At 46.8% G+C, this 19,087-nt stretch overlaps 1 protein-coding gene across 1 annotated transcript in view; it reads left to right on the forward strand.

Moving 5' to 3' along the window:
- The first annotated feature begins 14,817 nt into the window (after positions 1 to 14,817).
- Positions 14,818 to 19,087, forward strand: part of LOC115076231 (IgGFc-binding protein-like) — a 116,725-nt gene continuing 112,455 nt past the window's right edge. The window contains exon 1 of the mRNA XM_029577452.1: positions 14,818 to 15,247. Within this exon, the coding sequence (XP_029433312.1) occupies positions 14,944 to 15,247 (304 nt within the window). The 5' untranslated portion in view covers positions 14,818 to 14,943. The remainder of the gene's footprint in view (positions 15,248 to 19,087) is intronic.

The following is a 19,087-nucleotide window of genomic DNA, read 5'->3' on the forward strand; positions in this document are numbered from 1 at the left end:
ACAAACAAAAAACAAACTTTGAAATGTTTGTATGCTAATGCCAGAAGTCTAAGAAGTAAGATGGGAGAATTAGAATGTATAGCAGTGAATGATGACATAGACTTAATTGGCATCTCAGAGACATGGTGGAAAGAGGATAACCAATGGGACAGTGCTATACCAGGGTACAAATTATATCGCAATGACAGAGAGGAGCACCCGGGAGGAGGTGTGGCGCTTTATGTCCGGGATGGCATAGAGTCCAACAGGATAAACATCCTGCATGAGACTAAAAACAAAATTGAATCTTTATGGGTAGAAATCCCTTGTGTGTCGGGGAAGACTATAGTGATAGGAGTATACTACCGTCCACCTGGTCAAGATGGTGAGACGGACAGTGAAATGCTAAGAGAAATTAGGGAAGCTAACCAAATTGGTAGCGCAGTAATAATGGGAGACTTCAATTACCCCAATATTGACTGGGTAAATGTATCATCGGTACACGCTAGAGAGAGATAACGTTCCTGAATGGAATAAATGACAGTTTTATGGAGCAATTGGTTCAGGAACCGACGAGAGAGGGAGCAATTTTTGATCTAATTCTCAGTGGAGCACAGGACTTGGTGAGAGAGGTAATGGTGGTGGGGCCGCTTGGCAATAGTGATCATAATATGATCAAATTTAATTTAATGACTGGAAGAGGAACAGTGTGCAAATCCACGGCTCTCGTGCTAAACTTTCAAAAGAGAAACTTTGATAAAAAGAGAAAAATTGTTAGAAAAAAACTGAAAGGAGCAGCTACAAAAGTAAAAAATGTCCAAGAGGCGTGGTCATTGTTAAAAAATACCATTCTAGAAGCACAGTCCAGATGTATTCCACACATTAAGAAAGGTGGAAAGAAGGCAAAACGATTACCGGCATGGTTAAAAGGGGAGGTAAAAGAAGCTATTTTAGCCAAAAGATAATCATTCAAAAATTGGAAGAAGGATCCAACAGAAGAAAATAGGATAAAGCATAAACATTGGCAAGTTAAATGTAAGACATTGATAAGACAGGCTAAGAGAGAATTTGAAAAGAAGTTGGCCATAGAGGCAAAAACTCACAGTAAAAACTTTTTTAAATAAGCCTGTGAGAGAGTCAGTTGGACCGTTAGATGATGAGGGGTTAAAGGGGCACTTAGAGAAGATAAGGCCATCACGGAAAGATTAAATGATTTCTTTGCTTCGGTATTTACTGAAAAGGATGTTGGGGAGGTACCCGTAATGGAGAAGGTTTTCATGGGTAATGATTCAGATGGACTGAATCAAATCACTGTGAACCTAGAAGATGTGGTAGACCTGATTGACAAACTGAAGAGTAGTAAATCACCTGGACCGGATGATATACACCCAAGAGTTCTGAAGGAACTAAAAAATGAAATTTCAGACCTATTAGTAAAAATTTGTAACCTATCATTAAAATCATCCATTGTAGCTGAAGACTGGAGGATAGCAAATGTAACCCCAATATTTAAAAAGGGCTCCAGGGGCAATCCAGGAAACTACAGACCGGTTAGCCTGACTTCAGTGCCAGGAAAAATAGTGGAAAGTGTTCTAAACATCAAAATCACAGAACATATAGAAAGACATGGTTTAATGGAACAAAGTCAACATGGTTTTACCCAAGGCAAGTCTTGCCTCACAAATCTGCTTCACTTTTTTGAAGGAGTTAATAAACATGTGGATAAAGGTGAACCGGTAGATGTAGTATACTTTTTTTTCAGAAGGCGTTTGATAAAGTTCCTCATGAGAGGCTTCTAGGAAAAGTAAAAAGTCATGGAATAGGTGGCGATGTCCTTTCGTGGATTGCAAACTGGCTAAAAGACAGGAAACAGAGAGTAGGATTAAATGGACAATTTTCTCAGTGGAAGGGAGTGGGCAGTGGAGTGCCTCAGGGATCTGTATTGGGACCCTTACTTTTCAATATATTTATAAATGATCTGGAAAGAAATAGGATGAGTGAGATGATCAAATTTGCAGATGACACAAAATTGTTCAGAGTAGTTAAATCACAAGCAGATTGTGATAAATTGCAGGAAGACCTTGTGAGACTGGAAAATTGGGCATTCAAATGGCAGATGAAATTTAATGTGGATAAGTGCAAGGTGATGCATATAGGGAAAAATAACCCATGCTATAATTACACAATGTTGGGTTACATATTAGGTGCTACAACCCAAGAAAGAGATCTAGGCGGCATATTGGATAACACATTGAAATCATGATTCAGTTTGCTGCGGCAGTCAAAAAAGCAAACAGAATGTTGGGAATTATTAGAAAGGGAATGGTGAATAAAACAGAAAAGTCATAATGCCTCTGTAGCACTCCATGGTGAGACCGCACCTTGAATACTGTGTATAATTCTGGTCACCGCATCTCAGAAAAGATATAATTGCGATGGAGAAGGTACAGAGAAGGGCTACCAAAATAATAAGGGGAATGGAACATCTCCCCTATGAGGAAAGACTAAAGAGGTTAGGATTTTTCAGCTTGGAGAAGAGACAGCTGAGGGGGGATATGATAGAGGTGTTTAAAATCATGAGAGGTCTGAGGTCTAGAACGGGTAGATGTGAATCGGTTATTTACTCTTTCGGATAATAGAAAGACTAGGGGGCACTCCATGAAGTTAGCATGGGGCACATTTAAAACTAATCGGAGAAAGTTCTTTTTTACTCAACGCACAATTAAACTCTGGAATTTGTTACCAGAGGATGTGGTTAGTGCAGTTAGTATAGCTGTGTTTAAAAAAGGATTGGATACGTTCTTGGAGGAGAAGTCCATTACCTGCTATTAAATTCACTTAGAGAATAGCCACTGCCATTAGCAATGGTAACATGGGATAGACTTAGTTTTTGAGTACTTGCCAGGTTCTTATGGCCTGGATTGGCCACTGTTGGAAACAGGATGCTGGGCTTGATGGACCCTTGGTCTGACCCAGTATGGCATTTTCTTATGTTCTTATGGAAGGGGAAGGGAAATGGTGGTGGGGATGCCAGACGGGCGGCTTACAGAATACTTGGATCCGCACACACGCGAAGGAGTGCTCTGTAAGCCCTTGGGACACATTACAATTAGTTCAGATTTCTGTCCCTCCCGACGCAGCCCATGTGGCAAAACACTGTCCCTGCCAGGGGAGCAAAACTTTTTCCTGCACCCTGTGAATAAAAGTAGGAAATACTCTGGAAATATTTTCTGGACTGCTTTATTGCATTAGCTCTCTAAGGATCTCTGAACTCTTAGCACTGTACGACTTCTTTCTGGCTCGCTACTGTTTGGTAAACCACTCATCTCCTCCCACCCATTACCCCCTTTCTGCTGCAGTGCTGGATGCCACAGGATTTTCAGACCTTATGTCAGTGTCTTTTCATGTTGTCCAAACTCAATTTGCTCATTTATTTTTCTCTTTTGTTTCCCAGCAATGGCTACAAATAAAATCTTACAGCTATGGGCATCGCTGGTGTTCCTGTGGGGTGAGTAATAAATACATTTATTTTGTAGCAAGAAGAAGTAGTGATGCACACACCGAGTAGCGCTATAGAAGACCTAAGTAGTAAGAAACAAATACGAGCTCCTGATATCTGGAATAGTCAGAACCAAGATCATTCTACATAATGGATTCGTCTGATTATGGAAGTTCCAGGCTCCTCCCACTGCAGCTTGACCTGCTCCTCCCACTTTCTCTTCCTGCTTTCCCCAGAGCTTCCCAAGGCCCAGCCCAGCCCAGCTCTTCTCTTACCTGCTCCACCTGCCACCTGCGTAGCAAAGCTACCAACTCAGCTAGTTACTACAATCAGAGGGCCGGATTTTCCAAAGGTTACGCGCTCCGGTCCTATTTTGAAAAGGCCCAATGACGCGTTTAAAGCCCTGGAATGCGTGTAAGTCCCGGGGCTTTACTAAAGGGGGTGGTCTGGGGGCGTAGGCGGGGCCAGAAGCCTCCGATATAGCCGCCATTGCCGCTGTGTCAGAGGATCGCGTGCCTGCATATAGCATTGGTTGATGGACCCTCTGCAGAGATTAGAGTCACTGTTGAAGCGAGGCGGAGCTGGTAGAGCCAAAAAGGCTCTAAGAGTGGAGGGAAACGGCTGTTGGTGAGAGGAAGCCAGTACTGGAACTGAATTACCAGAGAGGGCATCAAGCCGGGCATGCGGACGCTCGAGGGAGGAGCCCAGTGCCTCAAGAAATTGTTGCTGTTCTTGTACTGAAGCCAGGCCAGGAATACCCTGGAGGGCACACGGCTCCGCCGAGTCCATGGCCTTTGCAACCTGTTACGCCGGAGGTGGACCCTCAGGCCAAGGTGGGGTTGACTCTACCCATAGGAGGTATCCTAAGGGTCCCTACTGTTGGCAGGTGGAGTGGGCTGAAGGCCGGAGGCCAGCTGGCGCTTCCCCAATACCAGCCCTCGTCCCCCATGGGTTGCGCCTTTGGGTACCGGGGCCGGATGGGCTTAGTTGGGCCTCCCTATGTCGTCGTTGTCGATGGAAAGGCAGAGATGTCAGCCCAGAGGCAGCAACAGTAAACTGGAGAAGTCTGTACTGGACGAGGTGGAGTCCTGGAGACCCGGGCGCCAATAGAACCAAAGTCAGACAGGGGGCACCCGAGCAAGAACAGGCCGAAGCCTGAATAGGCCAAGTCCAGGACGTAGACTGAAGAGGCGTCATAGAGCAAGCTGGAGTCAGGGCCGGTGGCAATCAAGGAGCGGTGGCAAGGCAAGGCTGAGGTCTCGGCGAGGAGAGAGTCGGTAGCCTAGTCAGGCAATGCAGAGGTCCGGGCTTGGAGAGAGTCAATGGCGTAGTCAGGCAATGCAGAGGTCATGTCTGAGAAGGCAATCCGATGAAGGGCTAGGAATCAGGAACGCAGGGAAGAAGGAGAACAGAAACTTGCAGGGATCAGGAACCAGGAATGCAGGAGAATCACCAGGAGGCAACGAGTACATGACCTGCGTGGAGACCTGTTGCAAAGACGATTATTGGAAGCCGAGCCCGGCCTTAAATACCGGAGCTTCGGCGACGTCATCATCCGGGGCCGTGGCCAAGTTCCCACCGCGGGCCCTTCATAAGTAACAATGGTGCATGTGCGCGCGCGCCTAGGAAGGGTCGCGGTGCTGAACGGCAGCGTCTCTCCGCAGGCCACGTGGAGAGGCCCGACGCGGAGCACAAAGGTCTGTAGCTGAAGCTGAGGCATCGGGAGCGGTCCGAGGACGGAGCCGGCGGCCCATCGCTGCCAGAGATGAGGAACTAGGCACTGAATTTGCCAAAGCGAGGTGAGGGGGCCGGGCCACGGGTCTGCCACGGCCAGCACACACAACACTTATATATGTGAGGGAGAAAGTGTTTGAGAGAATGAATGTGTTATTGTGCATGTGTGTGAGAGAGAGGATAAAATGTATACGGTCCTACCTCCCCCAATCCACAATGATCTCAGGGTGACTGGAAATCAAAATATCTCAGGGAAGGAGAGCAGGAGATTTTTAAATCCTTATTAGTTTTAATTATTGGGTATAATCTGATGTTTCTGCTCTTTTGAAATATTTATTCTTTTTACAAATATGTTTTCACTTTTATGATTGATGTTTTATATTTCTTGATTTTATTATTTAATGTTTTATGAAGAATGGTAGTGTTTCTGTTTTTCCATTGTTGCTCTGCATATAGAGGCTGGCTTGATGTGGGTTGCAGTTCAGTTCTTCTCAGTATGTTCCTGTTTATACTTTCTGATCTCTTGATTGTATTTGGTCAGGGTCTGTCTGTGTTCTGCATATGTGGCTGAGGTGAAGGGGTAGGGGCGTGTCAGTTTTTAAAAATATAGATTGTTGGAGGGAGCTGGGCTTTATGAATCTTGTGTGTGTGTGTGTGTGTGTGTGGGGGGGGGGGGGGGGGGGTAGCACAGTAATTGTTCACCCAGGGCAGCAAGAAACCTAGCGCCGGCCCTGGCTGTCACCTCTCGGCATGTTAACCAGCCGTGGGATATAAAGGTGTGCACAAACGACCAAGTTACAGCTTTGCAGATGCTTTCAATGGAAGTGGACATGAGATAAACCACGGAAGATGCATGGCTCTCACTTGATTAGCCTTGACAGAGAATGAAATCTGTAAGACAGAAGGTATACAACAGTGCATAGTACAGTCCACTAGCCAATTTGAGTTTTCTTGGTAACTGCTTTTCCAAATCTGTTTGAATCAAAGATACAAACAGCTGAGAAGTCCTTTGATGAAACTGTGTCCTTCCCAAGAAGTAGGCCAAAGCTTTCTTTCAGTCCAAGGAATGAATATTCTTCTCACTAGAGGTCTTCGAAAAATTGTTGGAAAAGCAAAAGCTTGATAGACATGAAAAGCTGACACCACTTTCGGAAATAACTTGGGGTGAGTGTACAGGACCACTCAATTGGTTAAAAATAAAATGGTGGTATGGTGAATAAGAGACCACCGAGCAGATGTGATGGCTACCAAAGACAGCACCTTCCTTGTGAGAAACTTCAAAGTAGCTGACTGCAGAGGTTGAAATGGAGGCTTCATAAGCTGAGCCAAAACAATATTAAGATCTGAAGTTACTGGAGGTTTGAAGACAGGAGGCTTGCAATGCTACAACTTCTTCAGGAATTTTGATACTAATGGATTAATTGAGATTGGAGCTCTCTCTCCCTGCTTATCGTACACCACAATGGCACTGAGCTGTATTTTCACAAATGACACACTAAGCCCTGATGAAGAAAAGGGGAAGAGGAATTGGAGCTAGCCCTTAGGCTATAGGTGAATGGAGCTAACTTGACATCAGGACAAAACCCTCTTCTATTTGAAACCGTAGGATCTTCTCCAGATCTTATTCTAGTTGAAGGTTCAGTGGATGAAATCAAGATGTTTTCCACTTTCCTTGGAAGGAGCGGTAAGAAACTACTTTGTATTCCACATCCATGTCATGAGGGCCAAAGATTTATTTGCTGGAATTTTCCTTCCTCCTGCATGAGAGATGGAGAAGTCCACAATTTGATCAGTGGCTACACAGGCAACTGGAAGCCATATCTATCTAAGCCACACTGGAGCAATGAGGATCATAGAAACCTAGGAACACAGAAACGTAATGACAGAAAAAGAACATATGACTTATCTACTCTGCCTATCTACCTAACTAATTCAGCTTTACAATCCCTACCACTTCTTCAGAGATATCCTGTGTTTGTCCCATGCTTTCTTGAATTCAGATAATGTTCTTGTCTGCACCACCTGTAAAAAAATATTTCCTTAGATTGTGCCTGAGTCTACCCTCTTTTACCATCATCCCATGATCCCTTGTTCAAGAGCCCCCTTTCATTTGAAAGAGGATCACCTCCTGTGTACAGAAATGTCTCTATCATTTATCTCCTATCTTGATTTTCCTCTATACTTGTTTAGATCTTTGTCTGTCCAGATAGGCTTTAGAACAAAGGCCACAGACCATTGATCACACTGGTCTCACTGCAGGAGGGTCTTCACTGTGCCCCTTAGTGTTAAAGTCTTTTTATCTAGGAGAAAAGTCCATTCCCATACTAAATCTATCCATGCTTCTATGAACTGAATTCTCTGGACAGGGAGAGACATTCAACTTGGCAAAGTTGACCAGGAACCCTAGAGAATGAAATGATCAACACCTCCATCAACCACCTCCTAACTAACCTCAACCTCGCCCTAAACACGACAAAAACAGAGCTACTTCTCATCTCCCAGGCCACCATAAACCCCCTCCCTTGGATCAGCCCTGTGCCTTTCCCCAGCATGTTAGGGATTTAGCTGTCTTACTTGACAGCCATCTGAACTTAAAAAAATTTATCAACAACACCACTAAAGATTGCTTCTACAAACTGCAGGTCCTTAAGAAACTTAGACCCCTCTTCCATCACAAAGACTTCCGAACTATCCTCCAAGCCACTTTATTTAGCAAGATCGACTACTGCAACACTCTACTCTTAGGCCTTCCTGCAATTTCCATCAAACCTCTCCAAATGCTGCAAAAACGCAGCTGCTAGAATCCTCACCAACTCCCGCAGAATAGATCATATCACGCCAATCCTTAGAGACCTCCATTGGCTCCCGATCCCCTCCAGAATGCTTCACAAGACCCTCACAATTATCCACAAAATTCTGCACAACCAGAATATTCATTGGCTTAATGATTCCCTGCAATACCATACATTTAACAGACCCACCAGAGCTACCTACAAAGCATCCCTGTCTACACCCTCTCAGAAACTCACCCAACACATCTCCACCAAAGAACGCACGCTCTCCATAGCGGGACCAACATTATGGAACTCTATGCCTCCTGAACTACGCCAAGAACACTGTACAAAAACTTTTTTAAAAAATCTAAAAACTTGGCTATTTAAACTGGTCTATACATAACTACATCCCTCCTACCTTTTTCCAAGAGCGTCCTCTCCCCTCTCCCCCCCACCCCCTTTTCAAAGAACCTAGAAGTCTAATCTAGTTAACATTTAGTTTTGAATACAGTTAATATTTAATATAGTTAATAATCAATCTCTTCTCTAATCACCATGCTTAGGTCCACTGGACCCTTTTACTTCCTCTACTCCTCCCAACTTGTTCCTTCCATCTCCCTGTTATATGTAACTTTATTTTCCACTTTCTTAAATCATGTTTTATTAATCCCGTTGCTTGTAAACCGATGTGATATGCATATGAATGTCGGTATATAAAAAGTTTTAAATAAATAAATAAAGAAAATAAAATCTTCTCAAAGGATTCCAAAACCCATGACTGGGATAGACCCATCACCAACCAATCCTCCAGATAGGGGAAGAAACAGTTTTCCTAATGACGAAGGTGAACTTATACCCAGCCAGGCACTTGGTAAACACCTTTGAGGTTGGACAAGCCAAAAGATAGGTCCTAGTATTGGTAATGAATCCTTTCCAGAACAAACCTTAGGTATCATCACTGAGTAGGATGAATGGAATATGGGCATAGATATCCTTGAGGTTGGGGACACACATTCAAACTCCAGGCTGAATGAATGGAAGGATCATGTGGAGGACATCTTAAATTTCTCCTGGACTAGCAGTTTGTTCAACTTCCATAAATCCAGGAAAGGTCTCAGACCCCCAGTCTTCTTTAGGATAAGGAAATATTGAGAGTAAAACCCCTGGCCATGGTCTGGGGCAGAATCAGCTCTTTTGCCCTTAAGAATTGACTCCATTTCTAATTCGATTGAAACAAGTCTGGATTGAAAACTGAAAACCGCTGGGTTAAGGGCAAATAGGAGAACTGCAAGTGGTAATTACACAATTCTGTAAGGAAGGACTGGACCCTCCCCCACACCATAAGTGGTGGGGAGTCAGGCCTGAGACATAAAAAACTAAGCCCAGGCTTCACCTGCAGCTGCTGTGGGATTTTTAGTTGATGTTAAAAACTTGTTACAGTGTCGTGTCCTTGAAATCCCTTGGTCAATCATTTTCAGACTAAGGTGTCATGCAAGATCTTGGTAGATAAATACAAGTTAAATGGCTATCAGGTTACTTATTGGAGATGTCCTCACTCTGAAGCTAGCCAACTGCATGAACTAAATAGCTGAATGTCTACTGCAATGAAGAAGTTCAAACGTGGGCTAAATAAAATAATTCTTTGTCCAGTGCTCTTAATGCCATTGCACCTGTAAGACAATTTAATTCTTGTAAAATTAAAACTGCCCCTTGGTATAATGTTGAGCTTCAGGTGAAAAACAGTAAATTGCACCAGGCTGAACACCAGTCGTGGAAATCAAATCAACCGGGTGCAGCAGGAAAGGATCCTGTAGCAAGGACCTGCTCTCCAGGTGATGCATTGTCCTTTCGCACTGAGGATATCTCCCCAAGGCCTACTGCCCAGGAGGGAAGGGTTATGTCGGCCGTCATAGTTGGTGATTCGATTATTAGGAATGTAGACAGCCGGGTGGCTGGTGGGCATGAGGATCGCCTGGTAACATGCCTACCTGGTGCGAAGGTGGCGGACCTCACACGTCACCTAGATAGGATTTTAGACAGTGCTGGGGAGGAGCCGGCTGTCGTGGTACATGTGGGCACCAATGACAGGAAAATGTGGGAGGGAGGTTCTAGAAGCCAAATTTAGGCTCTTAGGTAGAAAGCTTAAATCCAGAACCTCCAGGGTAGCATTCTCTGAAATGCTCCCTGTTCCACGCACAGGTCACCAGAGGCAGGCAGAGCTCCGGAGTCTCAATGCGTGGATAAGATGATGGTGCAAGGAAGAGGGATTCAGTTTTGTTAGGAACTGGGGAACCTTTTGGGGAAGGGGGAGTCTCTTCCGAAGGGATGGGCTCCACCTTAACCAGGGTGGAACCAGACTGCTGGCGCTAACCTTTAAAAAGGAGATAGAGCAGCTTTTAAACTAGAACAAAGGGGAAAGCCGACAGTCGCTCAGCAGCGCATGGTTCGGAGAGAGGTATCTTCAAAGGATACTAATAATGCATTAGAATTAGGGCATCCCGACAGTGAGGTTCCAATAATAAGAAAAGTAGTCCAAGTGCCTGTAACTAAAAACTCACCTGAGCTAAAAAATTCTAACTTATCCCTATCAATTAAAAAGCAAAATGAAAATACAAACAAAAAACAAACTTTGAAATGTTTGTATGCTAATCCCAGAAGTCTAAGAAGTAAGATGGGAGAATTAGAATGTATAGCAGTAAATGATGACATAGACTTAATTGGCATCTCAGAGACATGGTGGAAAGAGGATAACCAATGGGACAGTGGAGGGGTAAAGGAAGCTCATTCTGGATCTCGGGAGCACAGCAGCTGACGACGGCTCTTAGTCTCGTGCAGGTCAGGCATGGGGAGGAAAGAAGAATCTTTTGTGAGGATCGGAGCTCTCTCGCCAGGCTTTTCAATTTTTATTAATTAAACATTGGTCATGATGGGTTTTCTATTTTAGTAATTTAGCATTTATTGCTTTTTTTGAACAGATTCATGTTGGCGACATACAAATGCTTTAAATAAAATACTGTGAATCTTTAAGATATTGTAAATGGTGCTCTACTTTCAGATTTATATGCTAGGTTATGCTTATTTGACCTTTGGCTTGCCATTACCTTTCTGCTACAAGTTGCTTTGCTCTTACCTGGAAAGGAAGCAGTAGCACAGGAGTCGCTGTGGGCTCCACTGCCACTTCCCACTCCTCCTGGCTTCCATTATTTCTTTAGAAATTTAGAGCCTGCTTTTCTTCAAGAATACATACACATTCAGCAAGAACGTCAAAATTAACTTCAGCCATAAAAAGAATAAGCAACAAAACAAACATACGTTTAAAATAATAAATACATACAACATAAAACATTAAAAAATATCCTGTATAAGTAACTAAAATGCTCATCAGTGAGCTTACTGCGATTATCAAGTTCAATGACATAAAATCGCTATCGATGCTCAAATATGAAAAGCAAGAAAGCTTGGCTCAGTACAGTCCATGTTCTCAGAGCACGGTGCAATGGGTGCTTCCTAAGAAGAGCAGAGGGTTTTCTCTGAGTCCCGCACAGAACCAAGAGGAACGCGCAAAACTAAAGTTTGATAGGGAAGTGAGAAAAAGACAAAATTAGAAGCCCAGGGGAATGGTGCAGAGTGTAAGAGGAGGGAGGAATGAGGTGGGGAAAAAAGGGGCGTTAGTGAGTAGGGATGTGAATCATGTCCTCGATCGTCTTAACGATCGATTTCAGCTGGGAGGGGGAGGGAATCGTATTGTTGCCGTTTGGGGGGGTAAAATATCGTGAAAAATCGTGAAAAATCGAAAAATCGAAAAATCGCAAAACCGGCACATTAAAACCCCCTAAAACCCACCCCCGACCCTTTAAATTAAATCCCCCACCCTCCCGAACCCCCCTCAAATGACTTAAATAACCTGCGGGTCCAGCGGCGGTCCGGAACGGCAGCGGTCCGGAACGGGCTCCTGCTCCTCAATCTTGTTGTCTTCAGCCGGCGCCATTTTCCAAAATGGCGGCGAAAAATGGCGGCGGCCATAGACGAACACGATTGGACGGCAGGAGGTCCTTCCGGACCCCCGCTGGACTTTTGGCAAGTCTCGTGGGGGTCAGGAGGCCCCCCACAAGCTGGCCAAAAGTTCCTGGAGGTCCAGCGGGGGTCAGGGAGCGATTTCCCGCCGCGAATCGTTTTCGTACGGAAAATGGCGCCGGCCATACGCGTATGGCCGGCGCCATACGCGTATGGCGTATGGCGTATGGCCGGCGGTCGTTCAGCAAGGGTTCCGGCGCCTCGCTGAACAACCTCCTGCAGTCGATCTCCTGCCGGCGCCATTTTCCGTACGAAAACGATTCGCGGCGGGAAATCGCTCCCTGACCCCCGCTGGACCTCCAGGAACTTTTGGCCAGCTTGTGGGGGGCCTCCTGACCCCCACGAGACTTGCCAAAAGTCCAGCGGGGGTCCGGAAGGACCTCCTGCCGTCCAATCGTGTTCGTCTATGGCCGCCGCCATTTTTCGCCGCCATTTTGGAAAATGGCGCCGGCTGAAGACAACAAGATTGAGGAGCAGGAGCCCATTCCGGACCACTGCCGTTCCGGACCGCCGCTGGACCCGCAGGTTATTTAACTCATTTGGGGGGGGTTCGGGAGGGTGGGGGATTTAATTTAAAGGGTCGGGGGTGGGTTTTAGGGGGTTTTAGTGTGCCGGCTCACGATTCTAACGATTTATAACGATAAATCGTTAGAATCTCTATTGTATTGTGTTCCATAACGGTTTAAGACGATATTAAAATTATCGGATGATAATTTTAATCGTCCTAAAACGATTCACATCCCTATTAGTGAGAAGGGAGGGGAAGATAGAAATACAGAACGAGTGACCACAAATCAGAAATAGAAATGTGCAGACAAACAGAACTAGAAACCCCACCAAACAGAAGAGCAACAGGGGCTCAGCATCCCCAATATAAAACCTTAAGCGCACACACACACAAAGTGATGATGACGATGAGTGGGGTAACACCTGCACCCACCCGTTAGTGATAGACTCTCAGTGGCCTCAATATAACACTTTGCCCCTCTTTCTTTCCCTCATATCCCGCCCAGCTCCCTCTCTCTTTCTCCTGGACCCAGGATCAGCAGCGTCTCCTCTCTGCCTCTCTTTCCCATTTCCTGTGACACTGAAAAGAGAGGGAGAGGGGGATTAAGCTGCATCTCCTCTTCTCTTCCCTCACGTCCCTGTCCAGGCAGCAGCTCCCTCTCCTCTTCCTCCCTACCCGATGGCAGAATTCCCTCTCCCTTTCCTCAGAGCTCAGCTGCTGTCTGGGAGTTGGGATGTGCCGGGTTTCCTCGTCCTCTGCAGAGCTTTCTTGAGTGCAGGGGCAGGGGCCGGTGGGAAGAGTTGCTGGGATGGGAGCTGCCTTTTCTCCTCGAGCAGTAATGCAGAGCCGTGGGGACATTTTTGTTTTTCAGGAGCTGGGAATAGAGAGAATGAGATTCAGTCCCTTTACCAGAAGCTGCACGTGTGGCAGCCTCCTGCCTATGCTACTGAGTCCCACCCACAGGGATTTGCACTGCCATGTGCGGGGCATGGGATCAAGGGTCAGAAAAGGTGTCCGTACATGGTACTATCACGTACAGCCAGGAAAAAAAGTCCTGGGAAGGAGAAAGACAAGCTCGCTCAAGAAGCTGGACAGAAAGGAGTAGAGAGGACATGCACTATGAATCTTCAATGAAGGCTGTATCATAATGAATAAAGGGGAATGAAAGCAGTGAGGAGTCAGGTTATTCATGTTGACTATTGGATGAGAGTCATATAACAAGGAGAAAGGACAGAGGCTGATTATTATGATTCCCAATGAAAACAGATGTTAAGGAGTGAGGAGAGAGATTATTTGCTTGAGAAGTCCCTGATGGAAGTGTATAAGGTCATTTAGGTCCATAAAGATCTAATCCAAGGATATTTTATACCTATTTTTTATGTTGTTATTTATTCATGCATACAACTCTGTAAATAATGCTAAACAGCTTTTCTGCTTCTCTTCTATAGGTCCCTGCTTAGCAGGTCCCCAGGGAAAGGAGTTCATCACAGTCTTCATAGAGAACTACCTGGTAAATCACCAAGTAACCAGATTTCAGGTCATAATCACTGGCTACCACTCTGACACTTCTGTTACCGTCTCTATAAATAAGTCTAACTTTAAGAAAGCATTTACAGTCAATGAGCGTCAAACCATGACCATCCAGATTCCCCCAACAACAGAAATAATTGGATGCACCAAGTCCTTCAATACTGTTATCATTCAGGCTGACAAGGACATAACAGTTGTATCCAGCAACAGTAAACAGCTTAGTACTGACACAAGCATAGTGTATCCTGTGCCAGAGCTTGGCACTGAATACTACCTTGTAACCCCCAATGGGGAACCTCAACAATTCTCCAAAGAATTTGCCATTGCAGCATACCAGGAAGCAAACACAGTTGACATCTACTTGAAAGGGTCTGTTAGGTACCAGGAGCAGAACTACAATGCAGGGAGCAAACTTACCATCCCGCTGCAAGCTTTAGAGGCTGTCCAGCTCCAAAGCAAAGATGACCTGACAGGCACCAGAATTGTAGCACAAAAAGCCGGTAGCCGTCCTCACAGGGCACTCCTGTACCTGGATAAACACCAAATGTAACCATGTGTTTGAGCAACTCCAGCCAGTCGCAAAATGGGGAACCAGTTTCATTGTTCCCTCTCTGTCCTATCAGACAAATGTAGACATAGCCTATGTTGTTGCATCTCAGCCCACACGGGTGGACTACCAGACTGGGAACACCAAGGAGAGCAGGAACTTGGAAGCTGGACAGTTCCTGAAGCTGCAAGTTAGTCAGCATACAGTCATTTTCATTTCCGCTAATGTGGGCATTCAGGTCACATTCTTCAGCACAGGCTGGGATAGTGGAAAGGGAGTTCTGTATGACCCATTCCTCATGACTATCCCAGACATTGCATCATACTGCATAGCTTATTACATCTACGGACAGCAGGATTTTGAAAACCATGCTATTATAATAGCTAAGTCCTCAGCAACTGCCCAAGTCAACTATGATAAGAAGCCTTTTACCAGTGTGAAATGGCAGCAGGTCGAAGGTACTGAGTACAGCTGGGGTGAATACATCACTGGCTCAGGATTCAGTTTCCACCAACTAGACCATGATAACACACCCTTTGGACTCCTCAGTTTTGGAACTGCTCACATGAATGCTTATGGATCACCTGCAGTTTGCACAAGAAGTAAGTAAAGTATACAGTAATACAGTATAGATGTTCTATAGCTTTCTGTTTGCAAACAACTCAATTTTCAATAAGCTGCTCAGTAGTGACTTAACTAGCTATATTTTAGCCCGATGAAGAAAACCTATCCTCAGCCCACTCCCCCAACCAACCCTGTGGTCACAATCTCATCTTCCAAAGCCGCAACAGCAATGTTATGATATCGAGGTATTTGGTGGATTCTCAGGGTCAACAGTGACGGTATCTCCCACAGGGAGGAGCCCCGTAGGGAACTGTAGCTCCGGGCTAGACTCAGATGCACAAACACAGAGAATATATCTTTATTATACAGCTTGTATGGTTCACCAGAGGTGGCAGTAGAGAGTGGATTAGATAGCAACAGTCTGTGATCCTCGGCGTAGGAGGCCCGTCCCACAATGGTGGTGTAAGGCCCCGTTGCAGAAATTCAGTAAGGCACTGTAGGAGGGACAGACTGGCAGATGTTATAACACACTCCCTTGTAGCTGAGTAGATAGAGTTCCCAATGAGCAGTAGAGAGAGGATAGGTATTAGAGATGTGAATCGTGTCCTCGATCGTCTTAACGATCGATTTCGGCTGGGAGGGGGAGGGAATCGTATTGTTGCCGTTTGGGGGGGTAAAATATCGTGATGTATCGTTAAAATCATTAAAACCCGCTAAAACCCACCCCCGACCCTTTAAATTAAATCCCCCACCCTCCCGAACCCCCCCCCAATGACTTAAATTACCTGGTGGTCCAGCGGCGGTCCGGAACGGCAGCGGTCCGGAACGGGCTCCTGCTTCTGAATCTTGTTGTCTTCGGCCGGCGCCATTTCCAAAATGGCGCCCGAAAAATGGCGGCGGCCATAGACCAACAGGATTCGACGGCAGGAGATCCTTCCGGCCCCCCGCTGGACTTTTGGCAAGTCTTGGGGGGGGTCAGGAGGCCCCCCCCCAAGCTGGCCAAAAGTTCCTGGAGGTCTAGCGGGGGTCAGGGAGCGATTTTCCCGCCGCGAATCGTTTTCCGTACGGAAAATGGCGCCGGCAGGAGATCGACTGCAGGAGGTCGTTCAGCGAGGGTTCCGGCGCCTCGCTGAACGACCTCCTGCAGTCGATCTCCTGCCGGCGCCATTTTCCGTACGGAAAATGATTCGCGGCGGGAAATCGCTCCCTGACCCCCGCTGGACCTCCAGGAACTTTTGGCCAGCTTGGGGGGGGCCTCCTGACCCCCACAAGACTTGCCAAAAGTCCAGCGGGGGTCCGGAAGGACCTCCTGCCGTCGAATCCTGTTGGTCTATGGCCGCCGCCATTTTTCCGGTGCCATTTTGGGAAAATGGCGCCGGCCGAAGACAACAAGAATTCAGTAGCAGGAGCCCGTTCCGGACCGCTGCCGTTCCGGACCCCCAGGTAATTTAAGTCATTTGGGAGAGTGGGGGATTGAAGGAGGTAGGATTTGGCAAGGAAATGTTTAAGTTATTTGGGGGGGGTTCGGGAGGGTGGGGGATTTAATTTAAAGGGTCGGGGGTGGGTTTTAGCGGGTTTTAGTGTGCCGGCTCACGATTCTAATGATTTATAACGATAAATCGTTAGAATCTCTATTGTATTGTGTTCCATAACGGTTTAAGACGATATTAAAATTATCGGACGATAATTTTAATCGTCCTAAAACAATTCACATCCCTAATAGGTATCAACAGTCTGTGATCCTCGGCAGAGGAGACCCATTCCACAATGGTGGTGTGGGGACCGATGCAGATGGATAGCGAGGAGCTGTAGATGGACAGACTGGAGGAAGTAATACTCACTTTCTGTAGCTGATAGGTAGTGTTCCAGCAGGTTGAAGAATTGGTAGCAGGCATCAGGATAGACACAGAGGCCCTTGAGGAGCGAGTACCTGTATTTAGGATAGGCACCTGGAAATAAGCAAAGGGCCCTCAAGGAGCGGGTACCCAGGTTATTAGAACCCTGGAGGGTGAAGGTAGCTTCCAGCAGTAGTAGAAGCGGCAGAGCAGCTTTAGACCGGAATGAATCCAATCTGTTGCTAACTTGTCGAGAGTCAGCAAATGGGCAACCTTTTGAAGTAGGAATCAGTGACATCACTCAAGGGGGACGCCCCCGAGGTTCACGCCAACACTGCTACAAGATGTGAGGCATGCGCGCGCACGTGCCCTAGGAGACCTCAGGTCAACATGGCGGGACACCGCGCCAATGCCGCTCCGGGGAAGCCGGAGGTGCGGCAAGGAGACGCTACTGACGCCGTTCTCCCGAGGCTGGTGGAGAAGGCTGAAATAGAGGTGAGGCATGTCAGGCGAAGCCGTCTAAGACCGACGGACACAACAAGAAATACCCCTGGACTGATTACTGCCATCCCTTCTTTCCCCAAAAGCTCCACCTGTCAAAAGTTCCTGCAACCAATCAAGTTGATTTTGACAGTTGAAGATCTGGGGGAGGGAGGAAGGCCTATAGCGTAGTGATAGATAGGAATTTTTATGCCAATGTTTCAGAGGATGGAAGGGTGCTACAATAAAATAAATAAATAATAAAAGTTGCCCCGTTAAAGATATCTCCATATCTACAAAAATAAACTTACTGTGGTATCAATCAGGATTGCTAAAAAGACAAAACAGACAACTAAAATGACAATGGCCAAAAACTTAAAAATCAGAAAATTTTCAAAAATGTAGATCCAGTATTGCAACATACAATCTGGCCATGAATAAGGGAAGAGAAATGTGTTCAAGTCATAGCTAGCTAAGGGGGTCATTTATCAAAGTGCTATATGGCATTTTCGCATGCGTTAAGCACCTTTAATGCATGTGATAGCACCATAACACATGGTGCGATGCAAATCAGAAAAAGGGGAGGAGTTTGGGGCGGGATTTGTGGCCAAGATATAGTATACTTGGATTTTCAGAAGGCATTTGACAAAGTTCCTCATGAGAGACTTCTAGGAAAAGTAAAAAGTCATGGGATAGGTGGCGATGTCCTTTCGTGGATTGCAAACTGGCTAAAAGACAGGAAACAGAGAGTAGGATTAAATGGGCAATTTTCTCAGTGGAAGGGAGTGGACAGTGGAGTGCCTCAGGGATCTGTATTGGGACCCTTACTTTTCAATCTACCTTATAAATGGCCTGTGACCGACGGCCCGCACATGCGCAGTAGAGCGCAGCTCTACTGCGCATGTGCGGGCAAGGACGTCGGTCAGAAAAAAAAAATGGCGGTGGGGCCGCAGGAGCGGGAGGAGAAGCAGCGGCGCCGCGCGCGCGCGGGTGCCGCTACTTCTCCTCCCCAGATCTGCCGGCAGATCTCGGGGGGGGGGGTGTCACTCCCGCGCCCCCCCCCCCCGAGATCTGCCGGCAGGAGCGGGAGGAGAAGCAGCGGCGCCGCGCGCCGCGCGGTGCCGCTACTTCTCCTCCCCAGATCTGCCGGCAGATCTCGGGGGGGGGGGGGTGTCACTCCCGCGCCCCCCCCCCCCGAGATCTGCCGGCAGGAGCGGGAGGAGAAGCAGCGGCGCCGCGCGGCGGCGCGGTGCCGCTACTTCTCCTCCCCAGATCTGCTGGCAGATCTCGGGGGGGGGGGTCACTGCCGCGCCGCGCGCGGGAGTGACACCCCCCCCCCCCGAGATCTGCCGGCAGGAGCGGGAGGAGTTAATGGAGCCGGGTGAGGGTTGCGGGAAGTCGCGCTTACGGCGCCGGGAGGAAATGGAGGTGGGTGTGGGCTGCGAGGAGTTGCGAGTACGGCGTCGGAAGGAAATGGAGGCGGGTGAAGGGAGGACTGAGTGGGAGGGAGGGAGGGAGAGGGGGACTGAGTGAGTGGGAGGGAGAGGGGGGACTGAGTGAGTG

This window comes from Rhinatrema bivittatum, chromosome 14 (assembly GCF_901001135.1).
Source record: "Rhinatrema bivittatum chromosome 14, aRhiBiv1.1, whole genome shotgun sequence".
In the NCBI taxonomy this organism is placed as follows: Eukaryota; Metazoa; Chordata; class Amphibia; order Gymnophiona; family Rhinatrematidae; genus Rhinatrema; species Rhinatrema bivittatum.